This window comes from Diospyros lotus, chromosome 14 (assembly GCF_014633365.1).
Source record: "Diospyros lotus cultivar Yz01 chromosome 14, ASM1463336v1, whole genome shotgun sequence".
Taxonomy (NCBI): Eukaryota; Viridiplantae; Streptophyta; class Magnoliopsida; order Ericales; family Ebenaceae; genus Diospyros; species Diospyros lotus.
Window position 1 is genome coordinate 1333867 of NC_068351.1, and position 16155 is coordinate 1350021.

Genomic DNA, 16155 nt, shown 5'->3' on the forward strand with positions numbered 1-16155 from the left:
GAAAAAATCTTGTGGTCATCTTGACAACACCAAGGTTCCTTCCCTTCCATATTGTTTCTTCCAAACATGTGATGTTGGCACCTATGTCTCTCTCCCATAAATGCCAACACCAAGCAAACCCTAGCTTTGCAAGAGGTAAGCCCCCCCCCCCCCAAAAAAAAAGAGTGAATCTTTTCTATCATTGTGATGTAATTTTATCTATTTAGAACCCTTTTGTGCTAAAATTTTGCCTTAATTATTATGATGTAGATTATATGTTCGAAAATGATATTGTCAAGTTTATGTGTATAATTTAGTCTTAATAATATTGTTTTCAGGCAAAAAAAATTAATGACATTAGTTCAAATAACTCTGCCAAATTAAGAACAATACAAGTATTCGTCCTCACCTAATTTTTCTTTTCTTTTTTTTTTCTCATAAAAACAAAAGGGGCTAATGTGGATTATAGGCCCAATCAATGCTATTTGGGTAGGAATTCCAATCAATCATTCTGCGTTGGGTAGGGATTCCACATTTTATTTTAATTAATTTGTGGTTTAATCTGGTTTGTGACCTGTCCAAAATAAAAAATTAGTTGAAAATAAATAATATCATTTACTAATAATAAATAATAATATAATATATTATTAAAGTATAAATTAATGGACTTTTGTTTAGATTTTTTTTTTAAATTGTTTGAATGATATGTATAAATATATATATATATGTGCATATTTTTTTCAAATTTTATATTAAAATAAAAAAAATATTTATGAACGGTTAGGACAGACCCAGAATGAACTAATCAATAGTTTGAAATTCTTAAAAATCTCAATCCCCATCTAGTCGAGTTTGGTTTTTTCCACCCAAAGCCCAAGCCCAAGCCCAAAGCCATCATCACTTGTCGCCGTCTTCTCTTCTCCGTCAGCGGATAAAAAGGCATCAATTTTCTATCTGCACTGCAGCTATACCTTCTTTCTTGGAAGCTCCAAAGAAGTCTCGGCTCATCATTTATCAATCAAATCCCTAATTCTCCACATCTCTCTGTCTCTCTTCCTGTTTGTCTGTTGATTATTTTCACACTGGAGGATCTGTAAGTCTCTGCCTCCCGGCCATGGACGTTCCGACTTTCCATCCGCCGCCGCTGAAGCCTCGGCTCAGTCGACCCTGTTCCTTTTACAAGGTGAATTATGTTTCTTTCTCACTTTCATCATTTCATGTGTGCCTATACACATACAAATATGTTCTCTCTTGTTTTAAGTGGTAGAGAATGTTTGTCTGTTCGTAAGCTGATTTCCCTTTCTGTTCTGTGTTTCCTGTTTTGTTCCTCAAAGATTCATTTTAGTACTGTGAGGGTCTAGTTCATGTATAATTTTAGCGGTGGAAACTAAGCAAAGCTGGGAATTTTGGGATCTCATTTGTTTGGTAATGAAAGAAAGTTCAAGAATGCGTTTGGGCATGAAGATAATAGCGATGGATAAAGAATTCGGTGGATCCCTCAGACACGATTCGCGGGCCGACTTTGTACTTGGGAATGTGGGAACAATCTTGTCTGCGAGTTACACAGAACACTGTTCTTTTGGTTAAACTTATTCCTGGGAAAATTCTGGGGTGCCTCCGTAATTATAATTTGGAGTTTGAAAGGGAATCTTTAGGAAAGTATACTTGTTCCTTATTACAATGCCAAATTAACCCACTTAGCTTTTGATGGACTATATGGATCTTGGGTCAGTAAACAGTTACTCATAATAGTTATATATTCAATGGATGGAATGTTGATGATTCACCATATTTATAGTTGTGGCTGCTCGAGTGAATCCAGTCTGCAATTAGAAAATCTGGATGGACCTCTCCATATAGACAAGTAGAATATAGCAAACTTGGGTAGGGTACCTTGAGATCCATCTGTTTTCCTTTAGCTTCTGTGAAGGGACACTGTTCCATCCTTAGCAGCTATATAGCTGATGGGAAGTTATACGGTGGAAGAAATATGGTGGTGATAGGAATAAAATACAGACAAGTAACAGACCCAATGCCTGTCACTGCTGGGCGGTGACAATAATTGCTTTTCTGATTCAGTGAGAACCAGATAATAGCAACAGAGAAATAATAGGGGAAATTTAGAGAAGAATAGGGAAAGAGATAACAGAGGAAGAGAAGAGAACTGAGAGAAATTGAGAGAGAATTCAGATTGTTCTTCCAGAAATTTGATAATCCCCTCCAAGAGTGCCTTGGAGAGTATATACACTCTTAGCAAGGGGGCTGCCGCAGCAGACCACACCCTTCAGGCGGTTATGACAACCGCTTTTTTCCTATTCTGGCCCTCACCCGTGGGCCCTCCCTAGGCTAACAATCTGATAACATAATTACAGTTAGGAAATGAAATAACAAAAATTACAGCAGCAAGAAATATCAGCAGTAAAATGAAATAAAAAATGACAGCAAGATAAAAAGAAGAAATTAAATTGGGGATCTCGGTTGCAGCTTGTGACAATGCCTCCATCCAATACTTATCTGGCCCAAAACAGTGAAACGAAGGAATTCCAAAACCAGGATACTTATTGACCATGGACCAGTAGAGTGTTACGACCCAAGGGTAGATTAGACATTGGGGGTGAATTCTTGTAACCCACTGTAACAACAAGAGGTTAAGTGGTTGTAGGCGGTTGGAGATAGGTGGTAGAATAGTTAGAACAGTTACAACTCCTTCGGCTGACAGTTAGCTATCTAACTGAAATGAGTAGCCTTTAAGAAGGCTGTTGTAGAAGAGTTAAAGCAGTTTTCAGAATAACAGAACTCTCTCTTTCTCTTCCCTCTCAATCCCTTTCTTTAATTTTCTCTCTCGTTCTTCCTCTCTCTCTCGTTCTATCTATTTCTTCCTCAACTTATATCCTCTTTCTTGAAATTTCACCCGAATTCCCAGATTGCCCAACCCTCAACTAGAGGGTGTGACATAGAGCTATATAAGAGTTGTGCAGATGCACACCACTAGAGCACCCTTTGGTCATAAACAAGTTGTCTCTCCACACAATAAAGGTCATGAGATACCATTTCTAACCGGTCTTCCGAAAAACAAGGTAATGTGGATGAGCTGTCTAGCCTCCACAACCAACTGAATTGGCACAAGGGCACTCAGACTTCCAGATTGAGAACTGAGTCATTAGGCGCAAATGGCATATAGGCTCTCAAACCAACTATCTATCAACATCAGAGGTATATGGCCAGAACACAAGTTCAGATTCACCATCAATAACCTATGGAAGTCTCCTCAAGGCAACCTTGGACTATGTGCTAGCTTTAGTCACTCAAACTGGTAGTCCATCTGCACCAACCTGCTTGAACTCAAAGGAACACTTGTAAAAGAATATATGAAGGAAAGGGATGCTAAGGTAGCTAAGGATAGCGGTAGAGCCCCTGAGATCAATTTGAACAGTGCTTAATCATGTCATGATGATGATAAAGCATCCCAAGGAAGGACAACCCTAGCAGAGCAACCAAATATATGCCAGAGTACTCACCCTATCAAGGGCAGTCTTGTTTACACTTTTAGAAAGATGGTCCTTGAACACATCACGAAATCCAGAAAACAATGTGGGCCTCCAGCCTCCAATTGATGTCGGTTTTGCAGTCTTAGACTGTCACAATGGTTCATGGAATTCTTGGGGCTGATGCCTTTATACCAAACCAAAGCATATCCACCCTCTAAATGTATTCTTCTTTGAGGATCATCTGGAAGTAGTTTTACTCCCTTAAAAACTGTTCAATAATCTGCCTCCCTCAACCAATGAGACAACCAAGGCCATTTTCTTATCCCCTTGGTGGGAGTAAGCTTGAGGTTATCCAAGTTGAAGTCACCAAAAGCATCAGGGCTGGGCTAGGCACATGAGGGCATGCAACTTCTGGCACAAACCCAATTTTCCCTCCTTGTGGCAAATATGTGGGAACGTGTGTTCTAGTAATGGATAGTCTCAAGCACTGATGAACATTGCTGCGCAAAAGTCCAGGACAAACTATAATAGCCAACAAAATCCCTGCTGCCCTGCTTTTGTGCAGTACCCCTCAAAATGCATCATTGGATGGGCAAGTGCAATATAACTGTCATAAGCAATGAAGGAATACAGAGAAAATAGGTGTCCAAAAGCAAGGGCTTGATCTCGTGACCTTATCATCGTCTGAAAATGGGTCTCCAAAATAGGTGTTTAAAAGCAGCAATCAATCCTTGGGACTTCAAGACGGGCTTCTCCTGGCTTGGCCAATGCCCTCCAGTTGGCTTGAGCCCTTCCCTTTTTTGGTTCATTCAGTGTTCTCCTGAAAATTGCCTCTATGTTCTAGGATGAGATAAGAGTCTAGAACTAATTCATGGGAATCCTAGAGGATGAAGCATGGAAGGCCGAGGGTCAGGGGTTTGCTGAGATTCAACTTGGCCAAATAGCACCAAGGGGGATCCCTATCTCCTTAGACGACAGCCCATAAAGGTCATGTCATCCAGTCTAACATGATGGCCTATTATCACATGCTAGTAACAAGCAGACCATCAAAGCATGTCCATGCTTGATCTGACCGTCTAGGGCATGAGGCATATACAAAGATGATGAGTTCCCACTCAAAGGGACTCATGTCTCCCTTTATAACTTGCTATTTTGCCCACAACCTCCCCTGATCTTTATCCTTATTCCTGACTCCAGGCATCAAAGTGTGATTCTAGTGATATCCAACTGGGAGGTCAGTATTCAACTGAGTGCAACCTTATTGACCTCTAACACCTAGAAACTCTATCCAATTTGATTGCTGAACTGAGATTTCTGAAACAGTGTTTCATAAAAGGCAGGGGGACAGCAAATCGTTATTCATTTCTCTGTGTCATTGGCAGAGAAGAAGTATACTGAGCACCCAAAAGGGGACCAACCAGTTGTATTTGTAAATTTTGAAATTATTTTGGTAATTAAATACTGAACGTGAATGAGCTTTCATTAATGCAATGGTTAATTGCTTTATTAATTGAACACTTGACAAGAAATTGTCTTTTTTGGTATGAAAAAGAGTTATAAACTGATTGATGTCAAGTTAGAGAGTTAAGATGATACCACTTTTATCAGTACTCACTTGCCTAATTAGTTATGCAAATTGTTATTCATTTTTCTTGTGTCATTGGCAGAGAAGAAGTATACTGAACACCCAAAAGGGGACCAGCCAGTTGTATTTGTAAATTTTGAAATTCTTTTGGTAATTAAATGCTGAACGTGAATGAGCTTTCATTAATGCAATGGTTAATTGCTTTATTAATTGAACACTTGACAAGAAATTGTCTTTTTTGGTATGAAAAAGAGTTATAAACTGATTGATGTCAAGTTAGAGAGTTAAGATGATACCACTTTTATCAGTGCTCACTCGCATAATTAGTTATATTGCTTGATTCATCGTTATAATTTAATTTTTGCTTTTACGTTCATTATCATTTTGAAGCTCATTTCTTTGTTCTATATTAAGACTTCATTTCTTCAGGGAATGATTTCTCATATTGGGGTTAACTCTTGGATGCTTCATCACCCTTCATCACCATCTATGAAGCAACACCATTTAGTTTTAGCCCATAGCTTTGGACAAGTAAATGGGATAGGGGTATTACCTAATCACAAACACTACAGTTGGAGAACAGCATCACATAGTAAGTTCTCGTCATTTCATTCTCTTTTTTTATATTGTTCACACATTACATGACATCACATATTTTCTTGTTATTCATACACTGGATACTTGTGAATTCTCTTTATGCAACATCTTCATATTAGATTCTGAATATTGGACATGAACTTTTTGGTGCCGGAAAATTTCTTGTGATTGTTATAAAGGAGGTGCTAGTTTTGTTTGATATATTGTGTTAGATGGAAATCTGATCTCTGTAGTTAATCCTGCTCATCAACTAATGCTCCCACTCAACCCCTTCTCCCCCACCTCAGTCTTGAAAGAGAAAAAGAAAACAAAGTAAAAGTAGTATATATCTTGTCCTTTACAACATGGTTTCTCCAATGTCGCTTACTCGTTGTAGATGCCCTTTTCTTTCTTTCTGCAAGCCTATGTTATGCTTATTGAGATATGGTCTTTTTGTCCATGGACTGATAGTATGGACACTGGGAGAGGCAGTAGGATCCTGGAAATATGATGGTGAAGGAATGGGAAATGCAATGATGGAAATAATTATAGTTCTGATCTTAAATCTAAGTGGCAAATGGATTAATTTTTTTTTTTTTATTACGCCCCATTACTGGCGTCCTCAGCCACCCTACCCCTAGAGCTACACTGAGGAAGTAAATCACGGGATGTGCTCGAGTGACTAGGGTGGTAGGCCTTGGCACCACTAATACCAAGCAAATGGATTAATTGTTTTGGCAATTGGGTGTGTTAACAAGACTTTAGCATGCCATTCTAGAGATAATGAAGTTATATTGGAGGTCATACATTCAAAGGAACTTGAAAGTGGAGTACACAACCTGGAGTTGGCAAAAATCCCTTCTCCAAGTGTCACTGACTTCTATACCAGCTGGCAACTGTTTATGATTCAACTAGGTTGAGGATGGAATGTGGTGAGGTGGGTTGAGGATGTATTGTCGCTTAAAGTTTAATTTTAATCACTGAGTTAGGAGCCCTTAGTTAATTGTGTTGCTGTAGAGATTTATATGCTGTAGAGATTTATATTAGGTGGTATGCAAGAGTAAGATATTCGCAAAGCTAAAAGGATATGTTGATTGTTCACGAATGGTTTGAGAAGAAGAAAAACGCTATGGATCTGCCTAATGTTATGGATCTGCTTAACACAAATATTCTGTACTCACACTGTATGTAGTAGCATATATCATTGTTATTAGCAAAATGATAGATCTCTTTATATGTGGTATATGATTTCTGTGCCAGGAAAGCATCATATGTATGTTGTATTGTATTTATGGTTTTCAGTTTAGAACTTCAGACATAGGTTCATCTAACTTCATATCTTTGCAGTGCAGACCTCCAGGAAAGCACCTCGTTCATTCTCATTCAGACCATGTCAAGTTAAAAGGGAGGATTCGGAGGGAACTCTGAGTGGTGAAAGCATCATATTGGACGAGCAGACATTGGAGCGGGAGCTACAAATTGCCATTGACGAGGAAAATTATGCACAAGCCGCAAAAATCAGGGATAGCCTCCGAGTCCTCCAGGAGGATGGCAAAGCTTCGGTGCTAGCAGCAAATGCTCGATTCTATAACTCATTCAGGACCGGGGATCTGGCTACCATGCAAGCCCTGTGGGCAAAGGGGGATAATGTGTGTGTTGTACACCCTGGTGTGAGTGGCATATCTGGCTATGACCTTGTAATGGGGAGCTGGGAATTTGTATGGGCTGACTATGAATTCCCCTTAGAGATTGAGATAAAGGACGTTCAAGTTCATGTTCGAGGCGACGTAGGGTATGTTACTTGCATCGAGCTGGTTAAGACAAAAGGTAGCAGCTGGGGAAGACAGTTCGCCACTAACATATTTGAGAGGATTGATGGCCAATGGTTTATCTGTATTCACCATGCATCGCATGTTGACCTGTGAAGGAGAACATCTCTACCAAATATTAGTAATACACATGGGAAAGGATGGTGGTTGTTTATTGCAACTGCGGCTATGGGTTATGTTATGGATGCTCAAGTTAATTATCAGGAGAATGGTAAATGCTCCCCCCTTGCTCAATTTTGTTAAATTTCGGGTTGTAGAGTCCTATAGAGAATTATCTGCTTAATGGTTCTGTGGAATTTGCAACAATATTAGTCCTAATCGTATGAACATGGACCTTCTTCTGTTAGTTAACGATAGAATGTTAAAGACTTATATTTGAAGGAACATGTGTTTCAGTACACAGTGGGCTGCGAGTTACCTTCTTTGATTTGCTTATTTTCATTCCAAGTTACCAACTGGGACAAATGTCGTGTTAGCAAGTAGCCCTGTTCAAAAGCAAAATTCGTATAATATAGAAGCTTAATATCCTCTGATGTGTTCCATTCATTATCTCTTGTGACCAAAATCTATTAACTATTATTTGGCATCAACTAAATTAACACAGTTCATCTCAACCAATTCTCTTTCAAGTGAATTTGCAATAGTTCCAGTACGAAAATAAGTTTATTTTCAACCAAATGCTCGTATCTTCAAGCTTCTTAAAACTTGAGCAACAAACTTCGGCGTGTCTGAGAGAAAAATTTTAACGTTTGTTTTTTGGTGAATGGGGAAGATGCCAATCACCAATCAGGCTCAGAGCTGCACAACATGTCATTTTGACCCCCGAATAAAAAAGTGTTTATTGTTCACAACATGGATTATTGGCATGGAGCTAGACTCTTCCAAAAGGGGATGCGGGTGGCAACCGCACATATTTTGTGGGTAATTCTCCATGGGTTTTGGTGGGTGTCTTTGTACCTTTACAAGCAATCAAAGTTGATTCCTCCTGAAGTTTTGCTTCAGAAGGGTCATTCACTTCTGGGAAATCAAATGATTTCTGACTACTCAAGACTGCAACACAGATCGAGAATGCTTGTAACAGGGAAATTGATGAACTGAATTCAACAGTGTAAATCCCCTTCTTGAGTGATGCGAGGCTGAAGATTAGCCGATTGCCTTGAGCTCCTCCCTATTAACAAAGCAAATTAGTCACTGAATAAGACATATTGGCGAAACCGACACTGTTCATCTGAAATTAAGAGCAGTACCTGGTCGAAAAGAACGAACTGATCTAGATTTGAGCATGGCCGGGAAGGTCCAAGCTGCTCACAATTCTGATCCTCGTTGGTGAGAATTCTTAGTTTGCAACCGACATCCCAGCCTCCACAGTCGCATGATCCCCGGGATCTCCATCTGTTAATCATTGGCGATGGAACGCCTTTATTAGGGAAGCCATGAACACCCCCGGGGAGAATGACTGTGGTACTACTGACTCTGGTACTACTGAATTTCTCAGTTTCTCTTTTCTTTAAGCACTCTACAGAAGCATTCCCAGTTAACTCTTTGCCCTTTCGTATTTGATCTTCTACATCACCACATGAATTCCCAACCGGGATCTCGACAATGATGGCTGCAAGCTCCTTATCTGGCATCAAATCTTGTGTTTTCGGGTCTGCCTGTCCAACACCATAGAGCACAAACTCTGTAGCTGTACCTACTTCATCAGAGCTGGAAACCTTCATCTGACCAATAGTATTGTAGCCAAAACCACAACCTTTTCCTTTATCTGCTTGATTTACCCTGCTGCCACTCTTCTTACTTGCATGGACCGAGTGGAAATTGTAGATCCATTCAGTGCCATCCTTGCCAGATGCAGTTAACTTTTTCATGGCAACAAAAATGTCACTGGTGTTATGGAGAATGAGTTTGAACACCGGGAGTCCATTCTCAATCGTAAGTTGCAGAAGAGCTTGGACAGTTGAAAGCTCGTGTTTCTTATCCGGAAGGGATTCGGTACCGCTCATAACTTCGGACGTTGAGTACAAACTTGCTGTAGCAGTCCCATTGGAATGGAATGGATTTGTTGCCCTGGTCTTAAGTAGAGGGTCAAGTAACCTTCTCAGGGGGCTGGATCTCGCTCTGCTGTGATTGTTGGCCTTGTTTCTACTTTCATTGTCCAAAGAATCACACACTTGGGGTCTCACAGGACCAGACTTGACAGTACCATATGGGGAACTCGGCTGTGGAACAACTGAACCTTCCCTAAAGCTAAAACTTCTGCTAATCCTACCAAGGGCAAAGCTGAAGCGACGGCTAGGTGAGGGATGCCTTCCTTTCCCAGCTGTTGGTTGGTTAGCTTCTTGGTCCAGTTTCTTGGAAATCCTAACTGCATTTTCGGCAAGAGGCATTTTTAGCGCTTCATTTGGAGGCTTGGAAGCAGAAGTAGCATCATAGGAAAGCTCTGTTGTCTCAGCAGCGGTTAACTTATGCCTCGTGTCGGGTTCTCCAACAGGAAGTGGAGAAGAGTGTGCAATCTCAGACCAAAATTTTGCAGGCTGAAGCTCCTCAGCAGAAGAAAAGCCATCAAGTGCTCCTGATCTCACAGGACCAGACTTGAAGATGGGATATGTAGCATTCAGCTTGGGAAAAGATGAGATCTCCTTAAAATTGAGAGTTCTGGCAATCCGTCCAAGGCCAAAGCCAAACAGGCGATTAGGAGAAGGATGCCGCCCATTCACAGCAGCAGGTGAAGTAGCAGCTTCATGATACTTTGAGGTATGAAGCACTTTTTCACTTGAAGCCTTCGTGCTTGGCGTATCCTCATCGATGCGTTTACCTTGGGATAGAGGCACTGGTCTTCCATTTGGATCCAAACATGTGCAAGAAGCATCATCTGGAAGCTCTCCACCAACATCAAGTGGTGAAGAGTGTGGAACCTTAGAATAGACCACTGCAGAGTGAACATCCACAGAGGAAAAGCCATCTGAAGGCTGAACCACCTCAGCGCAAACTTTTTGGGGAGATTGCTTGGGAAAGAGAAGAACAACGCTTTTGTGCTTGCCAGGGCACTGTTTTCGACCTAGACGATTTGTTGGTTCTTGCAAGCCCTCTATCCTGTTGGAGAATACACGATTTTGAGCATTTGTACTGTCCTTGGAAGAATGTGAGAACCCATCTTTCCTTGAGCCTGACAAGGAGGTTTCTTTATCGGATTTGAAGTTCTGATTTGAATCTTTTTTCTTGCCCCTCTCAAGCTTACTATCAGAACGATTTCTGCCAGAAGTTTTAACTGACCGGTTGGAGTTTCTTTGCTCGCTCAAGGTGTTCCGCGAAGAGACTTCCAAATCTTGTTGCACGGCCTTCCCTTGAGACGATTTATGTCGAGAAGGGGGGCCACCTCCATGAGATGAACTGAGACTCTGACAATGTGATTGCATTTGCAGTTGCTTCTTTGTACAAGATTGATTCTTGCTCTCAACTCTATTGGATGGATTATTGCCAGAAGAAGATGAATTGGTGTGACCTCTTGGCAGTGTGCATGTCTTCCCATACTTCCACTTTTCTAGACGCTCCCAATCAAGAACTCCAAAATTCAGAGCCTTCTCTTGAAAAGTTTCTCCTTTCTCCACTGGCTGGAGATAGCCAGGCAAATTCGACATGTGCTTAACGAGCTCATCATCTCTACTTCCCCCAGTCCAGGGTTTCTGAGAGTTATGCCGAGTCTTTGGACAGAATTTGAGCCCATCACCCGCACGCTGCCTTAATTCTTGATGCCAAGGTTGAGCAGATGGACTTCCTATTCTCGGCTTGTCTTGGAACCTTAGAATGTGAGTCGCTGCTCGATGTGAAAGGGTCCTCTGTTTCGTCACTTCTGATCCTTCTCTGGGCCTTGAACTTCTCATGACTTCTTTGTTGAACCCCATATTGCTGGAAGGTCCTCAGTATTGATCACTTGATTGCATCTTAACTGGTGTATGCTCTCGAATACCATTCAACAACATATCAAGCCTTTTAGTCCATCTATGTTAGCGGGAAATCAAGATGTTCTACGGCAAGTCACATCCTGCAAAAACCCAAAAAAAACCCAGCAATAAGATCCCTTCGCATGCTCGTGGGGTTTTGGGGAGAGGAAGTGGAAGAAAAGAGAAATTATCTGAAGCCAAAGAGAAAGGGGTCAAATTAGGCCAACAAGGAGAGCCCCACATTCCATTAATGGCACACAGACTGACACTGTCCATGGTTTACTGAATCCATGGGTTCCAGGAACCACGGTATTCCAATCCAAAATAACAATTAGGGACTTAGGGAGCCTGTTGCTTGATGAATTGAACCAAGAGACAACATTTCACTTCCTTTAGCAATCTTGAGACAGAAGCATAAGCACAAGACTGAATAAACAATGGTCAAAAAGAGAGGCAATCCTACACCAACATCTTTTCCTTTTTCTTTAAAAATCCCCAAGACCCTTTATTTAGAAAAGAAAACAAAGATGAACAGAGGCCCAAATTCAAGAACTTGCCAAGAAAAGCTTGCGTGTTGTGAGATTAACCCAGTAACTAGAAACCAACAAAGAAAGATTCACATTCAACAAGCAACGAACAGATCTAAAACAAATACAGAGTGACGTATTTGGACAATGTAAAGCCACGTACCAGTGGAGAGATCAGGAACCGTAGATAACGAAGAGTTGCTGCTGCTGCTGCTGCATTCGACTCACGAACACAATAATGGATGCAAAGTGAGCTAAAGAGAAGAAGTAAGTACCCAGCAGCAGAGAAACCAAATAGACCGCGAAAGCTGTTTCAGTTCACTCTGAGAGAGAGAGAGAGAGAGAGAGGCAGCCGTTTCCTTTTGGAGAAATAACGTAATAACTTGAGATTGTTTGGGGGACCGAAAGGTTTTTAGAATAGAATCCATTATTTTCTCAATTTGCAAGGAAAGTATAGAAAATGAATAAATTCATATTTTTTTTTCCAATTTTTTACCCCTTTTTTTGTGTTATCATTCAATATTTTCATTCTTTTGATTAAACTCCTATACCTATATTTTTTAATTAATTTAATTTTTATATTTTAATTTTTTTATATGACAATATGAATCTTTTTATTATTTTAATTACTAATATGTATTTATATTTTTGAATTAATTTAATTTTTATATTTTATTATATAAAAAATTAAATTATTTTATTTTATTTTTCTTATACATCAAAATATAAAAATTAAATTAACTAAAAAATATAGATATAATCAAAATAATAAAAAATTTAAATTATTATAAAAAATTAAAATATAAAAATTAAATTCACTCTAAAATATAAATTTAGGAATATAATTAAAATAATAAAAAATTAAATAATTACAAATATATATATAAAAAATATAAATATAAATATAAATTTATCATGTAAAAAATAATAATAATAATTATTATTATTATTATGTAAGCTTTGGTTGAAATGGGCGGTGGGAGCTAGGAGGGCCCCGGCGAGGGACAAACATTTCGTCCCGAATCCCAAGGCTATGGGTGGGCCCGCCGAGCTATCCATAGGGTCCATTGGGCCTATAGTGGGTGATGGGCTTAAGAAGTCTAAAGTTGGCGACTATTGTTTGTCCTGTCGAAGAATTATTAACGGCGGGAAGGCCAATGATACGGACGGCAGTTGAAAATTGAATTTTGTTCCCCCATTCATAAAATGCCACGTGCCAGTAGTCAGTAAATTGGCCCCCTCTTTTATCTTCTAGGACGTGTTTGGATGCGGCGGAAGAAAAGAAAAGTAAAGAAAATGAGCAGAATATATTATGTTTTTTTGGGTCAAATTTATATTTATATTTTTGTATTTTTTATGTAATTATTTGAATTTTTTATTTCGATTATATCTTAAATCTAATTTTTACGGCAATTTAACTTTCCTACTTTAATATTTTTTTAGTGTAATAAATTAAAATTTTTGTTATTTGATTATACATTTGAATTTATATTTTTTATTTAATTAAATTCTTATATTTTTGTGTGTAAAAAAAGTATAAAATGAAATGATAAAGTACACATCACACTCTGTTTATATCAAAATACAAGAGTTAAACTAACTCAAAAATGTAAATTTAAGAATATAATTAAAATAAATAAAAGTTTGACTTATAACATAAAAAAAAGTCAAAATACAATAATTAAATTGATTAAAAAATTAAATTCTAAGATGTAATGTAAACAAATAAAGATTCAAGTAACCATACAAAAAAAATATAAATTTAGCCACCTTATATTCTTTGTCTAGTTTGAGAGTTAAGAATTAAAGGGAAGATAAAACCTAATAAGCAAAATGAAGAAAATTAAATTAATAGTTATTCAAATTATCAAATTAATTCTAGCACTCACTCGAAATTAATGTCAAAATAAAATAGATTTTTTATTTATTCTCCTCGTTAATTTGCTCTTGCTCTATTCTCGTTAAACTAAATAAAAGGGTCATTTTTATATACATTAATATAACAAGTATTTTTTTAATTTTCCTCTTAGTCAAAGAAATTAAACTAGTGACCCCAACCTCGAGATTAGATTTCATATGACTAATTTAATATTTTTATGATTAAACAACCCTTAAACTTTATTTAAGTTTGACTTCGTTTAGGTGCATCTTAGCTAATATTTTTGTGTCATCATTAATGGGTTGTTTTTTTTTTCTTATATTATGTATATAATTCAAAAGAATAAAATATTATTGGTCAAAAATATATTTTAATTTTTATATTTTTATTTAATATTCAATTTTTTTGTTATTTTAAAGATATTTCTTAACTCTTTATTATTTTAATTATATATTTAAATTTATTATTCTCAATAAATTTGTCAAGATATCTAATTGACTTGAAATTGTATAATTTAATAATTTAATTAAAATAAAAAAAAGATTTAGATGTATGATTAATTTAAAGTTATAAATTTATGAATATTTTTAAAATAATAAAAAATTCTAATATGTAAATAAAAAAATCATATAACTACAAATATATATTTTGCCACACATGATTAGCATGAGTTTGATATTTTGCCCTTGTTCTTCATAAGCATGATTGGCGCTATGTCTGCCACACTTTGAAATTTTTGTTCAGCCCTAGCCTAGCCTAGCCTAGGCATAGCCAGCCTGCCACACTAGAATATCTCTATCAATTCTATTGGTAATCATATTTTTTTACACTTCGTAATCTGTGTAAATTAAAATATTAAATTTTACTATTTATAATCATATTTATTATTTTTTGTAACTATTTTTATTCCAAACATACCCTCCAAACACAATTACATCTCACGCGCATCAAACCTCCTCCTTCTCCTTCTTTTTCTTCTTCTTCGAACTACTAAAATTATTTATTATATTATTATAATTATAACTTTTCAACGTGTATTATTATTATTTATAATAATCTCTACCCCACCCCCAATTCCTCATTATTCTTCATTTTAAATTCTATTTGTAATCATATTTTTTTACACTTCGTATAAAGTAAAATATTAAATTTTATTATTTACAACCATATTTATTATTTTCTGTAACCATTTTTATTCCAAACATACCCTTCAAACACCATCCCTCAAAAAAGACATCCCACGTGCATCAAACCTCTTCCTCCTCCTCCTTTTTCTTCTTCTTCAGACTATTAAAATTATTTATTATTATTTGTTATATTATTATAATTATAACTTTTCAACGTGTATTATTATTATTTGTAATAATCTCTACCCCACCCCCAATTCCTCATTATTCTTCATTGTAAATTCTATTTCTAATCATATTTTTTTACACTTCGTAACCAATATAAAGTAAGATATTAAATTTTACTATTTACAACTATATTTATTATTTTCTGTAACCATTTTTATTCCAAACATACCCTTCAAACACCATCCCTCAAAAAAGACATCCCACGTGCATCAAACCCCCTCCTCCTCCTCCTCTTTCTTCTTCTTCGGACTACTAAAATTATTTATTATTATTTGTTGTATTATTATAATTATAACTTTTTAACGTGTATTATTATTATTTGTAATAATCTCTACCCCACCCCCAATTCCTCATTATTCTTCATTGTAAATTCTATTTGTAATCATATTTTTTTACACTTCGTAACCAGTATAAAGTAAAATATTAAATTTTACTATTTATAACCATATTTATTATTTTTTGTAACCATTTTAATTTCAAACATACCCTTCAAACACCATCCCTCAAAAAGGACATCCCACGTGCATCAAACCTCCTCTTCCCCTTCCTTTTTCTTCTTCTTCGGACTACTAAAATTATTTATTATTATTTATTGTATTATTATAATTATAACTTTTCAACGTGTATTATTATTATTTGTAATAATATTTTATTTTAGTATTTGTTGTTAGATTTTATTTAAATTGACTTTATTTAATTTATAATAAAATGTCATAAATTTTAAATAAATAAAAATAAATATAATTTTATTACAATTTGTATTTAACTCAAAATAAAATAAAATTAAAGCAACATTAATTCAAGAAAAAATAAATATAAATGTAATATTAATCCAAATATTTGGAGCACAATGATTCGGAATAATTTATTTACATTTGAAATAATTTATATAAAATCATTATATATATATAGTTATAATATATACATATAATAAAATAGTATAATAATATATAATATATTATATACATTTGCATTCTCCCGAACCGAACCTCAGGG

The 16155-nt window shown here is 36.6% G+C and overlaps 2 protein-coding genes across 4 annotated transcripts; one reads left to right on the forward strand and one right to left on the reverse strand.

Moving 5' to 3' along the window:
• Positions 1–928: 928 nt before the first annotated feature.
• On the forward strand, positions 929–7829 carry LOC127790447 (uncharacterized). 3 transcript variants are annotated; one of them, XM_052319968.1, is made up of 3 exons: positions 929–1162; positions 5467–5644; positions 6976–7829. In XM_052319968.1, exons 1-3 carry the CDS (start codon positions 1094–1096, stop codon positions 7551–7553), a joined length of 825 nt encoding a protein of 274 aa, XP_052175928.1. In that variant the 5' UTR covers positions 929–1093; the 3' UTR covers positions 7554–7829. The 3 variants fall into 3 exon arrangements, with proteins under 3 accessions (XP_052175928.1, XP_052175931.1, XP_052175930.1); XM_052319970.1 differs by having other exon boundaries at positions 930–1162; positions 5482–5644; XM_052319971.1 differs by lacking the exon at positions 5467–5644 and having other exon boundaries at positions 6981–7829.
• Positions 7830–8107: 278 nt separating this feature from the next.
• LOC127790446 (uncharacterized) lies at positions 8108–12267 on the reverse strand. The gene is made up of 3 exons (XM_052319967.1): positions 12089–12267; positions 8705–11499; positions 8108–8625 (listed from the first exon to the last, which is right to left on the reverse strand). Exons 2-3 carry the CDS (start codon positions 11357–11359, stop codon positions 8329–8331), a joined length of 2952 nt encoding a protein of 983 aa, XP_052175927.1. The 5' UTR covers positions 11360–11499; positions 12089–12267; the 3' UTR covers positions 8108–8328.
• Positions 12268–16155: the final 3888 nt, after the last annotated feature.

Coding starts and splice junctions, on each gene's coding strand:
- LOC127790446 (XM_052319967.1), bottom strand. CDS start 11,359: ATGGGGTTCAACAAAGAAGTCATGAGAAGTTCAAGGCCCAGAGAAGGA. Junction 8,626..8,704: donor AGTTCGTTCTTTTCGACCAG/GTACTGCTCTTA, acceptor CTTTGTTAATAG/GGAGGAGCTCAAGGCAATCG.
- LOC127790447 (XM_052319968.1), top strand. CDS start 1,094: ATGGACGTTCCGACTTTCCATCCGCCGCCGCTGAAGCCTCGGCTCAGT. Junction 1,163..5,466: donor GACCCTGTTCCTTTTACAAG/GTGAATTATGTT, acceptor TTCTATATTAAG/ACTTCATTTCTTCAGGGAAT. Junction 5,645..6,975: donor TTGGAGAACAGCATCACATA/GTAAGTTCTCGT, acceptor ATATCTTTGCAG/TGCAGACCTCCAGGAAAGCA.